The sequence below is a fragment of the Electrona antarctica genome, assembly GCF_951216825.1.
Source record: "Electrona antarctica genome assembly, chromosome: 5".
In the NCBI taxonomy this organism is placed as follows: Eukaryota; Metazoa; Chordata; class Actinopteri; order Myctophiformes; family Myctophidae; genus Electrona; species Electrona antarctica.
In genome coordinates, this window is record NC_136810.1 from 57,057,831 (window position 1) to 57,081,634 (window position 23,804).

A 23,804-nucleotide genomic window follows, 5' to 3' on the forward strand; every position below is an offset into this window, starting at 1 on the left:
CAACTGTTTTCCATTCAAAATGTGTTTTTGTAGATCTTCACCCGCATCCAAGAACGAGCCATCGAGGCTGACATGGCGTCTTGTAAAGACGTCAGCATGGAGCCCACCGTCCAACGCCTCAGTGATGATCTGGTACGCAACCTTCCTTAACCCATTTTGACCTGAGATCAGATTCTAAAAAATGTCTTCTACATCCTGACAGTTTTCTGAAAAAGCCATGTTTCTATGTCAGTCGTTCTTCGATTTTTCAAAAATAGCAGACCTACAAGCTCATAGCGCGCCACTCGGTGGCGCGCTATGAGCTTGTAGATCTGCTATTTTTCAATAGCTAAAGCATAACATAATGCTAACACCAAAAGGGGTTCCCGCCCAAAATGGGTTAACACCCTGAACGCCCAGGGGTATTTAGAAATATTGAATCAGAGCGCCCAGCGATTTACAGCAACGGAGCACATTTAGCGACGCACCGGGCGCTATCCCGGATGTAGCTGAAGTAGCTAGATGTAGCCAAAACACCCCCCGAGGCGATCGACAACACCGGGAGGTATGATTCATTCTAACGCGACTAGCGACAGGGACCGCGATGGGCCGTCAAAAACATCATCTTTGCTTAGAATTGGATGATTTAGATCAAGAGTTATTCACGTTTTAAGATTTTCGGTCTCACCCGCTAACATGGGGTGGGGGACATTTACGATGACGTCCCAACCGGAAATGACATCGAATGTTGCGCAACCAGCCTGTGGAGCGATGCGATCGGTTTCGATATCAATAAATCTCCGTCCTTTTATTAATCTCCGTCCTGTAACGCTGGGCGTTACTATTTGATAGGACGGAGAACTCCGTTTATGTCGCTCAGGGTGTTAAACCTCTCTCTTTTCAAATAAAATGTAACTAGTTAACTTTCCTTTTTTTTTCCAGCAATACTTAATACACATACTGTATCTTGTGTTTGTTCTTTGAGAAATGATTACTAACGTAATATGACTGTTCCTCGTCAGAATGAAGCCGCCAAGGAGTTTGATGAGAAGCACAAGCAGGATGTAGAGAAAGTGAAAGAGTTGGACCTGGACCAGTGAGTATGGAGGAATGGGATATGGCTTCTAATGGGCTCTATTGGGTTGTAATGGGATATATTGACTTATAATGGGTTCTATTGACTTCTACTGGGTTCTAATAGGATCTATTGGGTTCTAATAGGGTACTGTACTGTACTGTACTGTACTGTACTGTACTGTACTGTACTGTACTGTACTGTACTGTACTGTACTGTACTGTACTCCTCCTCCCTTGTGTGTGTGTGTGTGTGTGTGTGTGTGTGTGTGTGTGTGTGTGTGTGTGTGTGTGTGCTCTACGTATACATACATATATACTGTACACATATACATACACGTATGTACGCATACATACAGTAATGTATGTGTAGTAATGGAACATTTCACCTCCCGGTGTTGGGGGGGATGTAGTAATGGAACATTTCACCTGCTGGTGTTGGGGGGGGGGGGGGGGGGGGGGTGTAGTAATGGAACATTTCACCTCCTGGTGTTGGGGGGGGAAATGGAAGGTGAGAGTTTTCAAGTAAAATCTCCCTCATCTGCTTGGCATTCTAGCGCCTTTATTCTGAAAAAACAATAGGTTATTTTAACATTAACATTTTAAACGGGTTAAGGTTATTTTGTAGTTGTAATGTTTATGTATGTGTGTATTTCTTTAATTTCAGGTACAAGATCCGTGGCGATGAGGAGGAGTGGAACCAGGCCTTGAAGCATGGAGCAGGAGCCACGGCTGTCGTCAGCATAAAGAGGTACCAACCAACTTTCTTTTCTTTAACCCATTTTGACCTGACTTTGAAATTTAAAAAATGACTTCTAAATTCTGACAGTTTTCTGAAATACCTCATGTTTCTGTATCAGTGGTGGTCAATATGTTATGTCATGTCAAAAATTATCTTTATTTGCCCACCGACCACCATCTGGAAATATGTTGTTCCAGTGACCCCCCCAGAAGCAAGTTATTCAAGTCCCTTGAATAACATATTTTCAGATGGGGGTCGGCGGCCGATTACATCATTTTTGGGGTCCTTGACATGAAATAGTTTGAGAACCAGTGACATAGAAATGGAAAGGATTTAGAAGACATTTTATTGACATTGTTATAATTTAGCTATTGGAAAATAGCAGATCTACAAGCTCATAGAACTTGTAGGTCTGCTATTTTTTTTAAATAGTGAAAATGTGGTGCACATTTGGAATATATATTTTTTTCAGAACGAACGTTTTTAACTCAAATCTTTGCTCCTGGGAGGTCCCTGGAACTACATATTTTCAGATCACTGATATAGAAACATGAGGTTTTTCAGAAAAAATGACATTTTTAAAATTTCGACGTCAGGTCTAAATTGATTAAAAGACGGGTGTTTCAACCAGACTGTCCTGACCTGATGTTCACTAAACCAGGGGTTCTCAACCCGTGGGTCGCGACCCCTCGGGGGGTCGCCAAATTATTTTAGGGGGTCCCCAAATTATTTTCAAAAAGAAAAAGAAAATTTAAATTTTATTTTCACGATTTTTCAAAAATAGCAGACCTACAAGCTCGTAGCGCGCCACTCGGTGGCGCGCTATGAGCTTGTAGATCTGCTATTTTTCATTAGCTAAATTATAACATAATGCTTAAAACACCAAAAGGGGTTCCCGCCCAAAATGGGTTAAGGTTATTGTAGCAGTCAATTTATATTGGGGGTCGGGAGGGGGCGGGGCGGGGGTCCCGAGACATTGCCAAAGCATTTCCGGGGGTCCCAGGCCAAAAACGTTGAGAACCCCTGCACTAAACGACTACAACTATGATGATAAATGTACATTGACTACCTTTTTTCACTGACGAAGATTAAATAAGAACTAAATGAGAACTAATTAAGCTACGATGACTAAAACTTAAGACTAATTATATACGGACAATTGTGTCAACAAATAAAAACTAGACTAAAATGTTAGGGAAGGACTAGTCTCCACTAGTCCCTCCCTAACATTTTAGTCCTTTTATGCTTGGTTGCATGCTGAAAACGGCAGATCTGCAAGCTCACAACACAACGAGTCGCAGCACGCTGAGATTACGAATTACGATTACGAATTGAGATTCACTGTAGGTTGACTCGGAGACCTGGGTCGGAATCCTGGGTGTTAACCCATTTTGACCTGAGATCAGATTCTAAAAATGTCTTCTACATCCTGACAGTTTTCTGAAAAAGCTGTTTCTATGTCAGTGGTTCTTCGATTTTTCAAAAATAGCAGACCTACAAGCTCGTAGCGCGCCACTCGGTGGCGCGCTATGAGCTTGTAGATCTGCTATTTTTCAATAGCTAAAGCATAACATAATGCTAACACCAAAAGGGGTTAACTAGGGATGCTCCAATGTCCCTTTTCCGTTCCGTATCCGATCCCGATACCACAATTTCTGTTAGCCGATACCAGTGTCGTGATCTCGTGTTGTGTTTATACTGTAGCTCTCTAGCTATATATCTGGTGTCGTGTTTATAGCAGACTCCTCCTCATAATGTGCACTTGCAGTTTGGGCAACTCGAAAAAGCAAACTCCACATGCCCCCGACATTGTATTTACCTGCCATATACCTACCCCTGTGTCGGATCGGTGGTTAGACTGGCATATTCTCTGAATTACCGATACCTTTACCGATACAGTGTCGGGACATCTCTAGTGTTAACTTTTGCAATCATGCTGTTGTAATATTAAGATGAATAATTGTGCCTTTCTTCCTCAGTGACAAGAAGAGGAAATCACTTCCGGCAGGAGGAAGTGATGTCCCAGCACAGGGAGGAAAGAGGAAGAAGGAAGGTCGGGGAGGAAAGGGGAAGGACAAGGAAGGTCAACGTGCAAACTACAAGAACAAGGACAAAAAAGGCAAATTTGGAAAGAAGCCGGGATTTAGACGGTCCTGAGAACAATAGATGTATCATGTTCTATACATTTTTCTATTTCAGTGGTTATTATTTGAACAAAAAGACTTTGTTGCTCATTGATTTGATTCCTGTTCAGTTGTGCCATAGTCCCAATAGTCCAATTATCTGTATATATCTATACCAGGGGTTCTCAACGTTTTTGGCCGGGGACCCCCGAAAATAGCGCCACCGAGTGGCGCGCTACGAGCTTGTAGGTCTGCTATTTTTGAAAAAAATTAAAAATAAAATGTTACTTTTTTTTTTTTTTTTTAAATAATTTGGGGACCCCCTAAAATAATTTGGCGACCCCCCGAGGGGTCGCGACCCACGGGTTGAGAACCCCTGATCTATACCAACACAGGCTGCACGCAGGTTGTACGTAAATGATTCCCAAACCAGTTGTTTTAACCCATTTAGGCCTGACGTCGAAATAAAACAAACGTTCGCTCTGAAAGAATATATATTCAAAGATTTGTGCCGCATTTTCACGATTTTTCAAAAATAGCAGACCTACAAGCTCATAGCGCGCCACTCGGTGGCGCGCTATGAGCTTGTAGATCTGCTATTTTTCAATAGATGTGTGTGTGACCGCGCCCAGCACCTGATGGTCTTGCGAGTAGCAAACGCTTTGGGGATAGAAATATAGGACCTCAAAATAAATGTCTTTTTTGAGACGGCAAGAAGCATCTGTGATTATAGTCCCTTCGAATAATAATTATAATCTCATAATGTGTCAAATGTAGGCCATACTGGGAGAAGTAGATACTTTTAGGACCTTCGAAAACACACCTGCAGTCATTTCGTCAAACATCTAGTAGGGATCCAGCCACTATGGTCTCACCTGCTGCAGAGGATGTGGCTGAAACAAACCTATTGAAGCAAATAGACTATGGAATCAGAGCCATATAGTCACTCCAATATGCTTAAAAGACTATAACAAATCTACAGTAGGGTATTGAGATCCCTTTCCAAAAGCTATCCACACAGTTATCACATTTTCAGCTGCAGTTTGCCTCACAGTGTGCAGGAAGAGAAGGGTTCTATCAAGAATGCAGTGAGAATGTCAGTGATACGACTTCTGTTCCATTGTGTGTTTCCGAGCTGTCGGGTTGTGCAGCCTGCCTGCCTGATGTCAGTGTAACCATAGATATTACAAAAAAATAGATGCCTCGTTGGCCAGACGTGTGTGTCGACGGGAGAGCGGAAGACTTTACACTGGGAGGAAGTACGCCGGAAGAGTGGAGTGGAGCTCTGTATGTCACGCTGCCACTCAAGTGACTGCTGGCTAATCACAGCGCATCTCTTCCGGGACTTAGCAAGGAATCTCGGGACTTTTTTTGCCCTCCCTTGAGCACATACGCTCCAGAGGCGAAAGGGGCTTCTACCTTTATATGTCTGAGTGTAACGTACACTGATAACTACTACTTTGGCTCATGACGTCACACGGTTGTTTTAAGGAAACCTGTTTTTCTTTGTTTTAATGATTGAATGGACATGTTTGCAGCATCTTTACAGGTTCTCTTTTTTTTATGGGATTATGTTTTTGTGTTGGTGCTGAATATTGTTCTTTTTTGTTTTTTATTGAAATACTTAAAATCATTGCAATAAAACGTAAACAAAGTATTTTTGTATTTATTTTTTAGATTGTAGAAATCAGTGTTACTAGAACTCGGCTGGCCTACGGCCGGCCTCGCTCTAGCTCCATGCCATACTGTACTGTAGAGCTCTGTACTGTACTACAGGGGTAGGCAACTGTAGCACAGGAGAGGGTGATCAGTGGCACGTACACTAGTGATACACATGTACCACTATTTTTGAAAGGATTCTTTGTATTTTAAATATTTATTTTTGAAGGTATTCAAGATGTTGGCCAGCTATGTTATGGTGAATTTAAAATGGTGCCCGTAGTGTAGTTTTTCCACCAAAAATGAGACGAAACGAAAATGTATACTCTATTTCACCAGCAGAACAATATTGGAGCACATTCCTTCTGTTTAGGCCGATAACATTTTTGTATAGGCTGTTTTGAGATACCATTGAGACTGATCAGTGGCACACTGGCATAAGTGTGAGACGGGGGTTTTCTTTTTAAAATTCTTATTCAATAGAGTGTAATCGGTTAAATGAAGTCCCATGCACATAATTCTATATTCATTCAAACTCCTAACTCTGACTGGGGACTGGGAGGGAGTCAGGGAGATACTCCTAACTCTGACTGGGGACTGGGAGGGAGTCGGGGAGATACTCCTAACTCTGACTGGGGACTGGGAGGGAGTCGGGGAGATACTCCTAACTCTGACTGGGGACTGGGAGGGAGTCGGGGAGATACTCCTAACTCTGACTGGGGACTGGGAGGGAGTCGGGGAGATACTCCTAACTCTGACTGGGGACTGGGAGGGAGTCGGGGAGATACTCCTAACTCTGACTGGGGACTGGGAGGGAGTCGGGGAGATACTCCTAACTCTGACTGGGGACTGGGAGGGAGTCGGGGAGATACTCCTAACTCTGACTGGGGACTGTGAGGGAGTCGGGGAGATACTCCTAACTCTGACTGGGGACTGGGAGGGAGTCGGGGAGATACTCCTAACTCTGACTGGGGACTGGGAGGGAGTCGGGGAGATACTCCTAACTCTGACTGGGGACTGGGAGGGAGTCAGGGAGATGGTCCTAACTCTGACTGGGGACTGGGAGGGAGTCGGGGAGATACTCCTAACTCTGACTGGGGACTGGGAGGGAGTCAGGGAGATGGTCCTAACTCTGACTGGGGACTGGGAGGGAGTCAGGGAGATGGTCCTAACTCTGACTGGGAGGGAGTCAGGGAGATAGTTGGGTTAAGTGTAATGATCATTATGTTGATGCTAACTCTGACTGGGGACTGTCAGTGTCCCCCCAGTGTCCACACAGTCTTCCAAAATCATGAGAAACGACAGACTGTCTTCCAAAACCATGCATGAACTAGGCTAAATATATATAGCATGTCGTTTTTTCATGATTTTCATTTTTTTTAATCCTCAAATTATTAAAAACGACAGACTAATTGGTAAATGGTGCATTTATATAGCGCCTTGCTTTACATAGATTGTGCATTACATTCACACACAGATTGCGGCGGAAGCCATGCAAGGTACCAACCATCGGGAGCAATTTGGGGTTCAGTGTCTACTTCGACATGTAGACAGGAGGAGCCGGGATTCGAACCGCTGACCCATGGATCATTGGACGACCTACTCTACCTCCTGAGCCACAGTCGACTATAGTGTGTCTTCGGAAACCATGAACTAGCATGTCGTTTTCAGTGTCCCCCCAGTGTCTCCCAAGTTCCCCCAGTCTTAATTTTTTTGAAATCATGAAAAACGACAGACTATATTATAGTCTTCTGAAACCATGAACTATCCACGTTTTTCCCCGTCAAGGTACTGGGGCTCCATATGGCACAGCCGACCTCAAGGACCCCTGGGTGTCCATTGACCCCACTTTGAAGAACCACAAATTTAAGCAATAATTAAATTACCAAAGCACCAAATATAAATGCTGTGCAACCTGAGAAGGAAAAAAAATACAACATTGTCTTCAGTGTGAATCAACTTTTTTTTTTCTTTTTTTATTATTATTGATGTCAGGTCAGCCATTTTGACAGCAAAAGGAAAGGTTTCAAAGTGAACTTCACAGGGATTGTGTTCAGTCGATAGTGAGGGACAAGCATGCATGGCTACTATACAGCTAGATGCCCTTATAGCTTCGCCACAACGTGTGTCAAAACAAAGCTGATCTACAACTGATCTGCGGCTCGACCGTACTGGGGGCAGCAGAGGCTCCAGGAGGTAGAGACAGTGGTCGCCTGGGAAACGGAAAGGTTCCCAGTCCCATCCCTGTGGGGCTCCCCCACTGTCGAGGGGTGATCCTTGAGCCAGACACTTAAAGGACCACTTCACCACTTTTCAACCTATCTTCATATAATAGGTCCTCACTAATAATCATGATCACAGACCGAGCCATTTTTTCATGATTATTAGTGAGGACCTATTATATGAAGATAGGTTGAAAAGTGGTGAAGTGGTCCTTTAACCTTAACCCATTTAGGCCCGACTTCGAAATAAGAAAAATGTTCGCTCTGAAAGAATATATATATATTCAAAGATTTGTGCCGCATTTTCACGATTTTTCTAAAATAGCAGATCTACAAGCTCATAGCGCGCCACCGAGTGGCGCGCTACGAGCTTGTAGATCTGCTATTTTTCAATAGCTAAAGTATAACATAATGCTTAGTTAAAACACCAAAAGGGGTTCCCGCCCACCCTCATTTTATTTGCGCAGGTTGGTCGATTCCATTGGCCGTCGGACGGTGTGTGAAGTAAAGCTTTTGGGTAAAAGGTGCCATATAAATTAGTGGTGGGCAAAACAAAAGTGATTCATGGATATAGCGCAATTTTTAATGCCACAATATTAAAATTGAATCGCAAAGTATAGGCCTATAATAAAAACAAAGTAACTTGGGGGAAAATTTTAAAAAATCGCAATATCGAAACGCAATATAAATCAAATCGGCACCCTAGGTATCAATATCGTATCGAATCAGGAGGTAAGTGAAATCGTTCCCACCCCTAATGTAAATGCGCCATTTGATGATACGACGCATAATTAGCTTGTAGATCAGCTCTTTTCGATGATCTACTCTTTTATAATACAGATTATACACTAGGGCTAAACAAGGCATGAATCACCCAAATCATACACATACAGTGAAAAAGATGAATAAATATACAGAGAAACTTACAAATGTTTTCTTTTACTTTTAGAAATACCACACAGTGTAGCAATCAATACTCAAGTCCTGCATTCAAAATTTAACCCAAGAAAAAAAACAAAAACGTAAAAACCTTTTATGATCAATAAGAGTACCACAGACGAAAAACAGTCTTAAGTCCAAATTTCAGACTGACCCCTCCACGAAAAGGCCTCGTTGTCCTGAACCCTTATCTATCATTTATACATTATGGATCAATAGTGTGGACTTAAGACTGTTATTAGTCTGTGGCATTCGTTAACAACTGAAAATAGCCGATCTACAAGCTCACAACGTGTTGCGATGCGTTGTGAGCTTGTAGATTCTCTATTTTCACACATTTCGTATGATGAAGTATACGGGCATTCATATATGAAAAAGAAAAAAAAGAGAGAAAATAAAAAGATGTAAACCATGAATTTCCGGGGGTCTGCATCCGTTCAAAAAGACCCAAGCACCTCAAAAACAAAGCGACGTGATGACAATACATTCCTACACAACGGCACCAGTCCAGGACCGCTGGGAGCATCATAAGCTTACCCATATACTAAAGGGGACATTACATTTTGAAGATACCATACAAATGTATTTCAGCAGAACGGTCATGTACAGTACTACTGTAGCATTGCCAGGCAATGCAGAGAGAGACCATCGCGTACCTCGTGCCACACCACTAAAAACTAAATGAAGAGTAATCAAGCATAATTGGGGAAGCATTGTGCATCAATTAGCACCTGAGAACAGCCATAATAAGAATATAAAGATTACATTATTAATTGCATAGAAAATCACTGACTGGTCTGGGTGCGAGCATGGAATCCTCTTCGTGTTTGAGTAAATGGTCCCCCCCTCCTACTATAGTTAGTAGTAGGGGATAAAGTCCCGAAGTCCAGTCCGCGACGGAGGGACGCCGTCTCAAGCGAACTTGAGCCCACGAGAGACGCCACCGAGCGCACGAGTTGCCGTGTCAAACGTTGCGAAGTTCGCTTAAGGCTCATTCATAGTCTGGATGTTGTAGTTCGGTGGGGTGACCACCGAACTACAACATGACGTCACTGAGCCATGGTGAAGAGCAAACCACCGCCCCAGCCCTTCTCTCTGTTTTTACTCGCCACCGCTCAACGTTATTTCAGCTCCGGTGGTCACCTCACCACCGAAAATCCAGACTATGAATGAGCCTTTAGTCGAGTTCGACTAAAGGGTTGCAACCCGATATATGGGCACAGATAATCATGTTCAGGCACAAGTGCTGTGGCCAATCACAGCACGTCCTTACTCAAACGGGAAGAGGATTCCATGCTTGCCATCTGGGTGGGTTATATCATAGATATATATAAACACTAGATGGCTCAAGGCGGAGTTTCTGACGTCGTTCACCCGGCAGCCATCTTACTTCGGGGCTACAGTACAGTATGTTCAATGGCAGCTCAAACAGAAACAGTCATAACTCGCTCAAATCTTGACGGATTTACAAACGGGTTGGTTTATTACAAACGTTGTCAACGTGGCTATGACGCTTATCTGCTTAATTTATGTTTTTTATATGAACGTCGTATAAAATCATATACGTATGCGGACGTCTCTGACGTTTATAACAAACCAAACCGTTTGAAAATCGGTTGAAAATTGAGCAAGTTATGGTCATTTAAGAGTACATGCCCCATAGACACAATGTTATGTGTCCCGAGGTAAGATGGCCGCCACGTAACGACGTCGCTCTCCATTGGCCAACAGCGCGGGTGAGCTATCTAGTGTTTATATATATCTATGGGTTATATAGCCAGCCTCTCCTGGTCCTGAACCCATGCCCCCCCTCCCCAGTCGCTTGGAGATCTCCTTGTATCTTGTACCGCTCACCATGCGGCCTCCATAACATGGCCTGGAGGTCACTGTACCTATTATTATTATTATTATTTTACAGTAGTTTTAGAGTTGTAGTACCTACAAGATAAAACCCAGGGATGCTTGTGGCTGTGTGTGCCACAACCACAATAAACAAGCTTAAATGTGTGGGGAAATGGAGAAATCATGTGTCAGTCAGTGGCTAATATGTCAATGCATTATGAAGTCCATGCCTCTCTGGGGCCAATATTAAAACACTTTTTTTTTTTTACATCGATTTAAGTTATATATATTTTTAAGTAGGCCTATTGTCTGTATTATTTGTTTGTTTTACAGCGATGCGGGGTGGCCTACAGTATACATAGCCTACGATTGAAGAATCCTCTCCATTATGCTGCTATTGCACATATAAAAATAAAACCTCTCTTGGATTAAAAAATAGAAATAAAAAGGGAATTGATTAATGGGTCAAAGGAGTCCACTTTCTTATCAACGATTAAACAGTTTTGATTTAAGAAATAATTAGCAAACCTAAATAATGCGTTTGCTGAGTTTTTTTCTTCCTTTCTCTTTCATGCTTTTTTTCCCCGGGGAATAAAAAAATAAATAAAACGAGAAAAGCCGACGCAAAAAAAGAAGTCGGAAACAATAACAGTCAGTTTATGTGGTACAGTAATTACCTAATGACAAGGTGTCAACAGGTGTGACGTTTTCGCACACCTTTACGTGCGCACACACGCGCACATAAATTGACACACACACACACACACACACACACACACACACACACACACACACACACACACACACACACACACACACACACACACACACACACACACACACACACACACACACACACACACACACACACACACACACACAATTCTACTATTCAGCTTGGCTGAAGTCGTAGTTGAAGTTGTAGTTGCTGGGCGGTTTGGGGATGGGCGGGGCGTTGTCGGGGATGGGCACGTTCTCCAGGTCCAGGAGGCGGAGCTTGATCTCCATGGAGAGCAGGATCTCCAGCTCGCTGCGCATCGACTCGCTGCTCATGTCGCGCCCCAGGAGCACGCTCAGACCGTCCGTCCACAGGCAGAACTACAAACACAGAACAACAGAGAACTACAACAACCACAGTACAACATGGAGCACGCTCAGACCGTCCGTCCACAGGCAGAACTACAAACACATAACAGAGAACTACAACAACCACAGAACAACAGCAGCACGCTCAGACCGTCCGTCCACAGGCAGAACTACAAACACATAACAGAGAACTACAACAACCACAGAACAACAGGAGCACGCTCAGACCGTCCGTCCACAGGCAGAACTACAAACACAGAACAACAGAGAACTACAACAACCACAGAACAATATGGAGCACACTCAGACCGTCCGTCCACAGGCAGAACTACAAACACATAACAGAGAACTACAACAACCACAGAACAACATGGAGCACGCTCAGACCGTCCGTTCACAGGCAGAACTACAAACACAGAACAACAGAGAACTACAACAACCACAGAACAACATGGAGCACGCTCAGACCGTCCGTCCACAGGCAGAACTACAAACACAGAACATAGAACTACAACAACCACAGAACAGGAGCACGTTCAGACCGTCCGTCCAGAACGACAGAGAACTACAATAACCACAGAACAACAACATGGAGCGCGCCCAGTCTGTCCGTCCACAGGCAGAACTACAAACACATAACAACAGAGAACTACAACAACCACAGAACAACAGGAGTACGTAGTCTCACGTGGCCAGACAACTATTCCACAATCTCCGAATGCTATAGAGTCTGGAACTACACCTCACACAATTACTTCCACACCAACTCTCATTCTCTTCATATAATATATGAAGAGATGATTTGCCTGCCTAGTACCATATTATGGTACTAGGCAGGCAAATCATCTACGTGTGTTCACATGTTACACCACCAGGGGGCAGTGATGTATCATATTCAGAGCTGTCTCATTATGGAATAATAATAATGCTCCATTTCCAATAATGCTCATTTGCATCCGTTAGCCAGCCCAAGCTCCCTATCTCATTGTAAGATAAAACTAATATTGAAAACCCCACGCAGGTAATTAGATGAATGAAAGAAGACTGAAAGAAAGAACAAAGACAGGTCACGCCATTGTTGTTTTTGTCGACTAAAACTAAGACGAAAAATGTACGTCGACACCTTTTTCCACTGATGAAAACTACATGGAAAATAAATGAAAACTAAGCTATGGTGACTAAAACTAAGACTAAATATACTGACGATTTCGTCAACAAACACAAACTAGACTAAAATGTTAGGAAGGCACAAGGCACTAGTGGACAAGAGATCCAGTATGAGTCATTTTACACTTGGTTGCATGCTGAAAATAGCCAATCTACAAGCACACAACGCGTCGCAGCGCGACGCGTTGTGAGCTTGTAGATCGGCTATTTTCAGCAACAGTCATTACGACGGCATCAAGGTCTGCCAAAATACATTTTAGCCGACTAAAACTAAAGGAAAACTATTCAAAAGACTATGACTAAAACTGCTTCCAAAAACCACACTGGAACTAGCTGGACTCACGTCTGTTCTGGACGAGGCGATGAAGGCGAGGCTGTATTCCTCCACGTCGTACGTGATGCTGAACGCTAGATCCAGCACTTCCTACAGAGGGTTGCACGCACACGCACACACACACACACACACACACACACACACGCACAGGACTGAGACCAGATTCTACAAATTCTACAAAAAGTGGTTCTCAAACTATTTCACATTTACATGTATATCGGCAGCCGACCAAAACTGATACTGTTACCAAAACTGTTACACACTGGAGCTCTAGGTGGGCATCAGTCAGTGTCATTTTGAAAGCATATCTGATCTTAGTCTTTTGATTACATTTGATTTAGTTTTAGTCATCTAAAATGCTTTAGTTTTAGTTGGTCTGTCATATGACTTTATATGTGCGTTGTCGGAGCACGACAACCGTGTGCAACCAAGCATAACATTACTTGTCTTAGTTCTACTAGTTTTAACGTTTTAGTCTAGCTTAAATTTGACAAAACTGTCAATATATTTAGTCATAGTTTAAGTCATCATAGCTTAGTTTTTTATTTCGTTTTCGCGAGTGAAAAAAGGGTAGTCGATGGACGTTTTTTTTAATCTTTTGTCATAGTTTTCGTCGAGACTAAGGAACACTGGTGGGAGCGTGACCTACAGTACAGTAAGAGCAAAACGGCCGGCGTGCAACTAAGGAGGGCCCTTTTTGAAACTAGCTCCTAACGTTTTTGTCCGGGGACCCCCGGAAATGCTTTGGCAATATCTCGGGACCCCCGCCCCGCCCCCTCCCGACCCCCAATATAAATTGACTGCTACAATAACCTTAACCCATTTTGGGGCGGGAACCCCTTTTGGTGTTTTAAGCATTATGTTATAATTTAGCTAATGAAAAATAGCAGATCTACAAGCTCATAGCGCGCCACCGAGTGGCGCGCTACGAGCTTGTAGGTCTGCTATTTTTGAAAAACCGTGAAAAAAATAAAAAAATAAAAAAATATTTGATTATTATTTGAAAATAATTTGGGGACCCCCTAAAATAATTTGGCGACCCCCCGAGGGGTCGCGACCCACGGGTTGAGAACCCCTTACCTACAGTACAGTAAGAGCAAAACGGCTGCCGTGCAACTAAGGAGGGCCCTTTTTGAAACTAGCTCCTCGCCACTCGCCCTACACACTTCCACTCGGTTTGAGCATAGATATAAATAATAGAGACGGCACCAGGATTCCCCTCCCATCCAGTGCTGTCTCTATTATTTATATATCTATGATCAAACCAAGTGGAAGAGGCCTATCTCACAGCCCGCTTTCCACGCCCACTTCCGGTAAATAGTGGTGTCATTTAACATTAGCATTTACACGTTTTTTTCTCTGGAGAATCTAAGTACATTTTCTAATGTAAAAATGTGACAGACCAATATTATTATGAAGCAAACAAGATGGTAAATCAGCTCGAACAGATAGAACAAACCTTACCTTGAAAAAACAAAAGTTGTAGACTTCTTAAATTACCTCTGTTAACATGTAGCGTCTATGGAGTGACGTCACGCTATCACCACTAACCCCAAAAGGGGGCGTATTAAGGGGGCGGGGAAATTCTGTGAGATAGGCTTAGTGTGTAGGGCAAGTGGCTAGTTTCAAAAAGGGGGGGGGGGAGAAGTGTGGAAGTAGAAGTGTGCTCACCTTGGTCTGTTTGCCTTTGCTCTCCTTCATGTGAGGACAGTCTTTACCCGTTAACAAGGCCTTGATGTCTGCCACGGGAACTGAGAGGAGATAGGAAGGAAAGAAAGAATGGAAATAAATAAATGGCAATGAGAGGAAGAGGAAGAGTACAGAAAGTACAGCAGTAGTCAGGGTCAAATTGTAGACCCGTCGAGTCGGACGAAGCATCGATCCTCAGTTGTCACAACCAGGGACGTGTTAGAGGGGCAGGGGCTAAAATCCCGTAAGAGGGCACTTTTGGACAAAAAAATGCAAAAATAGCAGATCTACAAGTTCACAACGCGTCGCGCCACGACACGTTGAGAGCTTGTAGATCAGCTATTTTCGGGTGCAACCCTGCAGCACTCTTTAGCTAGTGGAGATGCAGGTGTACGACATGGATTTCAAAAGCAATTCTCCTGAACGCTGCCTTCCGGCATGGCATGGAAAGGAGTGCCATTTGCATTTCTTCCACCATAGTAAATGCTGCATTCGTGGTCTGGAGAGGGCAGTTGTTTTACAGACGGGTAAAAGGACAGGGGCTGAAAGCCCCCTTTGATGTCTATGTGTGCACGTCCCTGATCACAACGTTAGTGCAGGTTCGACCCAAAAGGGCCGATCTACAAGCTGACGACAACGCGTTTAGATCAGCTCTTTTGGGACTATTGGGGACCAGTGGTTCTCAACCTGTGGGTCAGGTGGGTGTAACTGGGTTGTAACTCACTCTTCTCCTGTAGTGATTCTATTGGTGGGTTGTAACTCACTCTTCTCCTGTAGTGATTCTATTGGTGGATTGTAACTCACTCTTCTCCTGGAGTGATTCTATTGGTGGATTGCAACTCACTCTTCTCCTGTAGTGATTCTATTAGTGGATTGCAACTCACTCTTCTCCTGTAGTGATTATATTGGTGGGTTGTAACTCACTCTTCTCCTGGAGTGATTCTATAGGTGGGTTGTAACTCACTCTTCTCCTGGAGTGATTCTATAGGTGGGTTGTAACTCACTCTTCTCCTGGAGTGATTCTATTGGTGGGTTGTAACTCACTCTTATCCTGGAGTGATTCTATTTGTGGGCTGTCTGCTTCTTCCTCCACGTCTCCATAGTGAAGCACTTTGTGATTGGGAGACAGCCTGCAGTACCACAGCTTATCTGCAGGGGCCGCCAAAACACACAAAACGTTATTATAGGTTTGTTTGAAAGTTTTCACTAGTTTTTTATTACTTTTGATTTCATTTCATTAGTTTTCATTTGTTTTTAAAAGCGGTTTTGCTGTTTTAGTTTATTTAAAAAATTGTTGTATTGTATTTTACAAAAAAAAAAGACAAAACAATATTCAGTTAAAACTGGCACTGCTAAGAAAGTGGAAGATGGATCTACCCAAAATACTAGACATGTATGAAATATAATATAATAGGACTAAAAATAGCACTTTCGTTTAGTCAACACTCAAAATACAGTGTAGTTTTCTTTATTTTAGCCGGATAAAATGTTGTTCTTTTGTTTTAACATTCTAGTGTTTTTTTATTGTATTCGTTTTAGTAAACTGTGGTAACTTTAGTGTGTGTGTGTGTGTGTGTGTGTGTGTGTGTGTGTGTGTGTGTGTGTGTGTGCATGTGCGTGTGTCTGCGTGTGTGTGTGTGCGCGTCTGTGTGTGCGTATGTGCGTGTGTGTGTGTGTGTGTGTGCATGTGTGTGTGTCTGTGCGTGTGTGTGTGCGTCTGTGCGTGTGTGTGTGTGTGCGTGTGTGCGTGTGTGCGCGTGCGTGTGTGCATGTCTGTGCGTGTGTGTGTGCATGCGTGTGTGTGTGTGTGTGTGTGCATGTGTGTGTGTCTGTGCGTGTGTGTGTGCGTCTGTGCGTGTGTGTGTGTGTGCGTGTGTGCGTGTGTGCGCGTGCGTGTGTGCATGTCTGTGTGTGTGTGTGCGCGTGCGTGTGTGCGTGTCTGTGCGTCTGTGCGTGTGTGTGTGCATGCGTGTGTGTGTGCGTGTGACTTACCCTGTCTGCGTCGACTGCTTATCTTCCTGAACAGCGTTCCCTGACACAGCCTGTTGAGTCTCTGCTGGCGAATCAACTCCAACAGCTCCGGCTTTAAACGCTCCTTCAGCTCACTGGACACACACGCGCACACACACACACACACACACCCCCACACACACACACCCCCACACACACACACACATGTATTCATGTCCACACAAGGAGATGCATACAAGTAAACACATTATAGGTGCAGTAAGGTTACATTTACAAAAACATGGCATGTGTTTCCATGCTACGATAGGCATGTCACCCAGTACTCTATCTAGGGGTATCCGCCATATGTGGCGGCTGACAATTATAGCAGAGACACTACAATACTTTGCCAGCCTTTTTGCCTCCTCTTTGTGCATCCCAAGTTGTTGGAACCCTCCAACAACCAGTCTGCGCACACACACGCACGCACGCACGCACACACGCACACTCACATGTCCGGCAGAAACCTCGTACCTCCATATTTTTACATTTTGTGTTTGTTCATAAATTAACGCCCTACTTAATCGCGTGAAGATGTGAACGGCCATTGGCCATATAAGCTGAGTCGTTAGTGGGCATGCCCACAGAGTGGGGACTATTTTATAACAGTGGTTCCCAAACTATATCATGTAAAGGACCCCCAAATTGACACTAATCAGCCCGCAGACCCCATTTGAAAAGATATGCTTGCAGGGACCCCCATAAGAGAAGATTTTTACGGCTTTAGCAGTGATTCTCAACCAGTTTAATTTCAAGGACCCCCAATTTTACATGCCTTTAGGCTACGGAACCCCATTTAATGGCATTTCTATCTCTGGGACCCCAATTTATATTGTAAAATCAATGTTAATGTAACTCTGAGAGTGTACAAATGGAACCAAATGGACTGGTTCCATTTGTACACTCTCAGAGTTACAGACCCATAAGGGTCCATTTGGTTCCATTTGTACACTCTCAGAGTTACAGACCCATAAGTGTCCATTTGGTTCCAAACTGGGTACCCCCTGGAACTCCCTCAAGGACCCCTGGGGGTCCCCGTACCCCACTTTGGGCACCACTGTTCTATAAGACAGGGGTTCTCAACCCGTGGGTCGCGACCCCTCGGGGGGTCGCCAAATTATTTTAGGGGGTCCCCAAATTATAAAAAAAAAAAAAAAAGATTATTTTTTTAATTTCTTTTTCACGATTTAAAAAAAATAGCAGACCTACAAGCTCGTAGCGCGCCACTCGGTGGCGCGCTATGAGCTTGTAGATCTGCTATTTTTCAATAGCTAAATTATAACAATGCTTAAAACACCAAAAGGGGTTCCCGCCCAAAATGGTTTAAGGTTATTGTAGCAGTCAATTTATATTGGGAGTCGGGAGGGGGAGGGGCATTTCCGGGGGTCCCCGGCCAAAAACGTTGAGAACCCCTGCTATAAGACTACAGCGTCACACACAAGCATCAAAAGTAGCAGATCTGCACGCTCCTCCATCTGCCACTTTTGAATGATGCAACCGTTTTGGACCTTTGGTTTTTTCCACCCGAAACCATTGAGTAATTTGGATGGACAGGTGGCATATTGTGACAATACGCCACTGTCCCCAGTTGTGTTTACAGTGTAACACCACAGCACCATGGCAGGACAAACCACTGTCTATCAAGTCCATTCCATAGGGGTGGAACGTTCTGGACCAGGGTTCATTTCGACAACTAAGAATATGACGAGCAAATGTTCGTCGACTACCTTTTCTAGTGAAATGGTACGCCTGAAAGGGCCTTTCTGTGTGGAGTTTGCATGTTCTCCCCGTGTCCCCTAGGGCAGGGGTTCTCAACGTTTTTGGCCAGGGACCCTCGAAAATGCTTTGGCAACGTCTCGGGACCCCCGCCCCGCCCCCTCCCGACCCCCAATATAAATTGACTGCTACAATAACCTTAAACCATTTTGGGCGGGAACCCCTTTTGGTGTTTTAAGCATTGTTATAATTTAGCTATTGAAAAATAGCAGATCTACAAGCTCATAGCGCGCCACCGAGTGGCGCGCTACGAGCTTGTAGGTCTGCTATTTTTTTTAAATCGTGAAAATAAAATTTAAAAAAGAATCTTGTGAGGTACCCTCACATGTTCTCCCCGTGTCCCCTAGGGTAGGTACCCTCACATGTTCTCCCCGTGTCCCCTAGGGTAGGTACCCTCACATGTTCTCCCCGTGTCCCCTAGGGTAGGTACCCTCACATGTTCTCCCCGTGTCCCTATAGGGTAGGTACCCTCACATGTTCTCCCCGTGTCCCCTAGGGTAGGTACCCTCACAAAAAACATGCAGTAATCCTGGTCTCTAAACTGCCTCCCCCTGGCCAGCCTGGGCGCCTGATGGAGGGGAAAGGAACTGGTTGGAATAACGTGTTCCTTCCACGCGCTACGTCCAACCAGGGAAACTCCCCCCTGTCAGGAGCAACTTGGACACTAAGGCATGAAGGAAGCATGAGTTCAAGTCCGTTGCTCTCCCCATGTCCCCCATATATGGGGACTAGGTTGGCGGAGGGTGTGTGTAGAGCCCAGGATCACATTAGATAATTGACACAGGGGTGGAAAATGGGGTACAAAATCGTGGCATAAAAATTATAGTTTAAAAAAACGAAATGGTATGCCTCCCAGGCTAGTGTTCTTGCCACTCACAGGACGGGCGGAGCGAGGGTCTCCTCCTGGTGGAGGCGCTCCGTCTGCCGCAGCTTGAGGATCTCGCTGTAGTTGAGAGCGTTGACCTTGTTCTTGAAGAGCTCCAGGGAGGTGGGCTTACTGGACAGGGTCCTGGTGATCTGCTCACGCACCACCTGCATCACCTGATGGAACGCACACACACACACTGATTGATTGATTGAAAATTGATTGAAGATTTTATTAACAGTTTGCAGAATTACAGTACATTTCAAGCACAAACTCAATACAAAGGCTGTTAACTGTGAGTGGACGACCCAATTAAGCATTACACTTGTTTACAACAGGGTCCACCATGTTCAATTCATCAAAACATTTAGAGACGTACAAATAGACACTTCTATATAGACAAAGAACAGAACAGGAATTCATCATAATGGAGGTAAAAGGGGAAAATAAACATATACAGTGAGGGGAAAAAAGGGGGGGGGGGGGGGGGGATTCAGATTTTACGGGGGCCAGTTTCGAATTGCAGCCATCCGTAGGTGCCCTTTGAGAGCGGTTTTGAAGGAGTCAAGGGATTCACATGTCTTAATGACTGTTGGTAGGGCGTTCCACATTTTGGTGGCATAGGAGCGAAAAGAATTTAGTCCCTTGTTTGTGCCGAATCTGGGTTGAACATGATTCGTTGAACATGAACACACACACACACACACACACACACACACACACACACACACACACACACACACACACACACACACACACACACACACACACACACACACACACACACACACACACACACACACACACACACACACACACACACACACACACACACACACGGGTTAGAACAGGAATGTAAAATACCGTTTTTGTTACTAAACAAGTATAGTTGCCTATTTGGGCTTTCAGTCTAATGCTGCTACATTTATAGCAACAGCTAATGAGACACAGAGGTAGCTCCCGGATTGTGTGTTGATTACAGTTAGGGGTGCTTTTCTTTCCAAGGTATTAACCCATTTAGGCCTGATGTCGAAAAAAAATATTTTTAAAATGTATTATTTTCTGAAAAACCTCATGTTTCTATATCCGTGGTGCTCAATATTTCATGTCAAGGACCCCAAAAATTATATGTAATATGCCTCTGGCCCCCAATATGTTGTTCCAGGAACCTCCCCAGAAGCAAAGAGTTAAGTTAAAAGTTAAAAAGTTAAAAACGTTCGTTCTGAAAAAATATATATTCCAAATTTGTGCCACATTTTCACGATTTTTCAAAAATAGCAGACCTACAAGCTCACAGCGCACCACTCGGTGGCACGCTGTGAGCTTGTAGATCTGCTATTTTTCAATAGCTGAATTATAACAATGTTTAAAACACCAAAAGGGGTTCCCGCCCAAAATTACTTAAAAGTTATTACTGCCCCCTGGGTCCAGACCCACCGGTTGAGAACCATTGCTTTAGGACACAATTATCCATTGTTAATGTTTTCATCTTTTTACAGATTATGAAAGTACAGAATGTAAGCTTTAAAATGATGTGATCAGAACATATTTGAAGATGTGCTTTATTCGATTAATACACCTCTTAAACCAAGAATGTGAGTAACGGGCTCTCAAACTGGCAGTCAGGTAAGCCAGGGGTTCTCAACCCGTGGGTCGCGACCCCTCGGGGGGTCGCCAAATTATTTTAGGGGGTCCCCAAATTATTTTCAAAAATAGCAGACCTACAAGCTCGTAGCGCGCCACTCGGTGGCGCGCTATGAGCTTGTAGATCTGCTATTTTTAAATAGCTAAATTATAACAATGCTTAAAACACCAAAAGGGGTTCCCGCCCAAAATGGTTTAAGGTTATTGTAGCAGTCAATTTATATTGGGGTCGGGAGGGGGCGGGGCGGGGGTCCCGAGACGTTGCCAAAGCATTTTCGGGGGTCCCCGGCCAAAAACGTTGAGAACCCCTGAGGTAAGCAGTGTTGCCATCTCTCATGAGAGAAATAAGCCAACCCACCTCCAAACACAAGCCAAAAACAAGCCAACCTTTGCGAGAGAAACAAGCCAAAACAAGCACAAAAATATATAAATCCTAATAAAAAAAGATTTGATGCATTTATCATTATAAATACTATGTATTTCTATAATGATGAATGTTTTGGTCATTTATTATATTTTTACACACGTACTTTATAATAAGTAGAGACAGACCGATTCTGTCAGTCAATTTCACACTACTCCCCAAACCTATGGGGAATTAGCATATATCAATCATTTAGCTTCTGTAGCTGAAACCTGAGAACAATAGCCACACAGAAACTGCAGATGTAAATGTACTGTTGGCTGTCTTTGACACGTTAATGCATGTCTCCACCCTCTCGAAGGGTGTAAAAGAAATACAAAAACACTGCTTCGTTTACAAACTACTTTTTATTTAATAATGAAAACGTATATATTATGTTATAAGGATCAGGTTCTCAAACATACAAATTTTGATAACAGGATATCTTGCCTTAAATGCAGAGAAAACATCTCACAGTATACAAAGCAAGTGGTGACAAGTGGTTGAAATGACTAGTACTGCAGCCTAGTACAGACATGTCATCCTTTCTCCTAACTTAAAACACCACCACTGAATAAGTAAAGTCCTAAACAAATATCACATTTTATTTTAATAATTATAAGGAGTACTAGCAAACTAGCAATAGAATAATACACGTTCAAGTCTTCCATTGAACCCTGCTGGTCTCTGACATTTCATCAAAAGCAAATTAAGGCTTAAAACCTCAATCTGTGCGTTTTCTGTTGACTGTATGAAGAACTTTAAAGAGTATACCAAAACATAATTTTACAGATTGTGCTAATTGTGCTAGTGTGAGAGAGGCACCTTTTACATTGTTTCACACCTCGCGATTTTTACTACTTTATTTTACTGCTGTTTGTGTGTGTGTGTGTGTGTGTGTGTGTGTGTGTGTGTGTGTGTGTGTGTGTGTGTGTGTGTGTGTGTGTGTGTGTGTTCTGCATGGCTGGTTTTTAGTGATGTTTACTTTGACTATTAGACAACAGAAACAAGAACCTAGGTCAAAGTGTGTGTGTGTGTGTGTGTGTGTGTGTGTGTCCGTGCGTGCGTGCGTGCGTGAGTGAGATAGGGCTTTAGGCAACTAGTCGACTATTCAACTACCGGTAGTCGACTAGTAAATCCACTAGTTGACCAGTTGATATATTTTTTTCTCCCGTTTTTGTAGGCCTCAAGATCAGCTAGATTATAGTCACCAATATACACAGTTTTTAAATGTACAAATATTACAATAAAACTTTTTTGTTAGTTTTTGTTTTTACATAATAGGTAGTTAAACAACTAGTCGACAACTAGTCAACTAGTAAAAATCACTAGAAGTGAAAGCCCTAGTGTGCCGTGCATGCATGTGTAAAAGCAATAGCTCCCTCTCGTATGTGGGTCAATAGATTTTTGAATAAATCCATATGAAAGTCTATAGCAGTAGCATCACCAACACACACCCAGCAGCACTCATGCTATTTCTGGTTCCCTACAAACACACTGAGACACAGAGTGGGTACCTGAGAAGTCTATACTGTCTGCACACCTCAATTGTTTTCTTCAAAATGTGAAAAAGCAAACAATTAAAGTATGCTTTAGATTAGAAGATTACTCTGAAATAAAGTAAAGTATACATGATGTGAACATGCACGGTACATAATTATCATCAGACCTAGATTTAGCCTTTTGTAACAATTGTTGACAACAATGTTGTCAAATGTTCAGGCATGTATGTATACTTTTCCTTATGAAATTCAGACCATTTTCCAAAGTGTTCTCTATTCGTTTACATTAAAAAAAATAATAATAAAGATAAGGCTACATTCGGTGCGTTCAAAAATACTACAGTATGTGAAAGCATAAAGTACTCAATCCCCCAGTAGTTGAGTTAAAGTATACGTTATCGTTTGTTTATTCAGTGCAGCGTTGTCGTTCACAAATCTAGTGCGCTGTGCACCGGATGTGCCGAGATGCCCGCAGAAGTTGCGGTTTGTCCAAGCGTGCGTGCGTCACTGCGAACGCTTCCCGGCGGCGAAATTGGTCCTTTGAGCTTTATTATTTGCACACGCGTCAACGTGTAGAGTAGAGTAGACCAGGGTTCCCCAATTAATTTTCCTCGAGGGCCATATTTTGACTAGGGTACCAGGCTGGGGGCCGAGTCTGCACGCGTGAGGTCGAGGTCTTGCCCTGAAAATTCAATGTCATGAATTACCTTTCAATGTTGCAGGAAGGTGTGCTGTTTTAACTGGTCGG

General features: G+C 43.4%; 2 protein-coding genes and 1 long non-coding RNA gene across 6 annotated transcripts in view; 2 read left to right on the forward strand and 1 right to left on the reverse strand.

The window, feature by feature from the left end:
• The window catches only part of LOC306923704, a 75,904-nt gene extending 70,332 nt beyond the window's left edge, over window positions 1-5,572 (forward strand). Inside the window, exon 2 of the long non-coding RNA XR_013790098.1 lies at window positions 4,883-5,572. This is a non-coding gene — a long non-coding RNA (uncharacterized lncRNA). The remainder of the gene's footprint in view (window positions 1-4,882) is intronic.
• The window catches only part of nat10 (N-acetyltransferase 10), a 40,804-nt gene extending 35,232 nt beyond the window's left edge, over window positions 1-5,572 (forward strand). For both annotated transcript variants that reach the window (XM_079501954.1, XM_079501953.1), the window contains exons 26-29: window positions 34-132; window positions 1,002-1,075; window positions 1,721-1,804; window positions 3,775-5,572. In XM_079501954.1, coding sequence (XP_079358080.1) covers window positions 34-132; window positions 1,002-1,075; window positions 1,721-1,804; window positions 3,775-3,952 — 435 coding nt within the window. In that variant the 3' untranslated portion in view covers window positions 3,953-5,572. The remainder of the gene's footprint in view (window positions 1-33; window positions 133-1,001; window positions 1,076-1,720; window positions 1,805-3,774) is intronic.
• Window positions 5,573-7,534: 1,962 nt separating this feature from the next.
• elmo3 (engulfment and cell motility 3) overlaps window positions 7,535-23,804 on the reverse strand; it is a 66,625-nt gene continuing 50,355 nt past the window's right edge. For 2 of the 3 annotated variants that reach the window (XM_079501957.1, XM_079501956.1), the window contains 6 exons: window positions 19,520-19,683; window positions 16,849-16,961; window positions 15,901-16,005; window positions 14,839-14,918; window positions 13,177-13,257; window positions 7,535-11,678 (listed from right to left, as the gene is read on the reverse strand). In XM_079501957.1, coding sequence (XP_079358083.1) covers window positions 11,469-11,678; window positions 13,177-13,257; window positions 14,839-14,918; window positions 15,901-16,005; window positions 16,849-16,961; window positions 19,520-19,683 — 753 coding nt within the window. In that variant the 3' untranslated portion in view covers window positions 7,535-11,468. The remainder of the gene's footprint in view (window positions 11,679-13,176; window positions 13,258-14,838; window positions 14,919-15,900; window positions 16,006-16,848; window positions 16,962-19,519; window positions 19,684-23,804) is intronic. The other variant, XR_013790097.1, reaches the window with a different exon arrangement.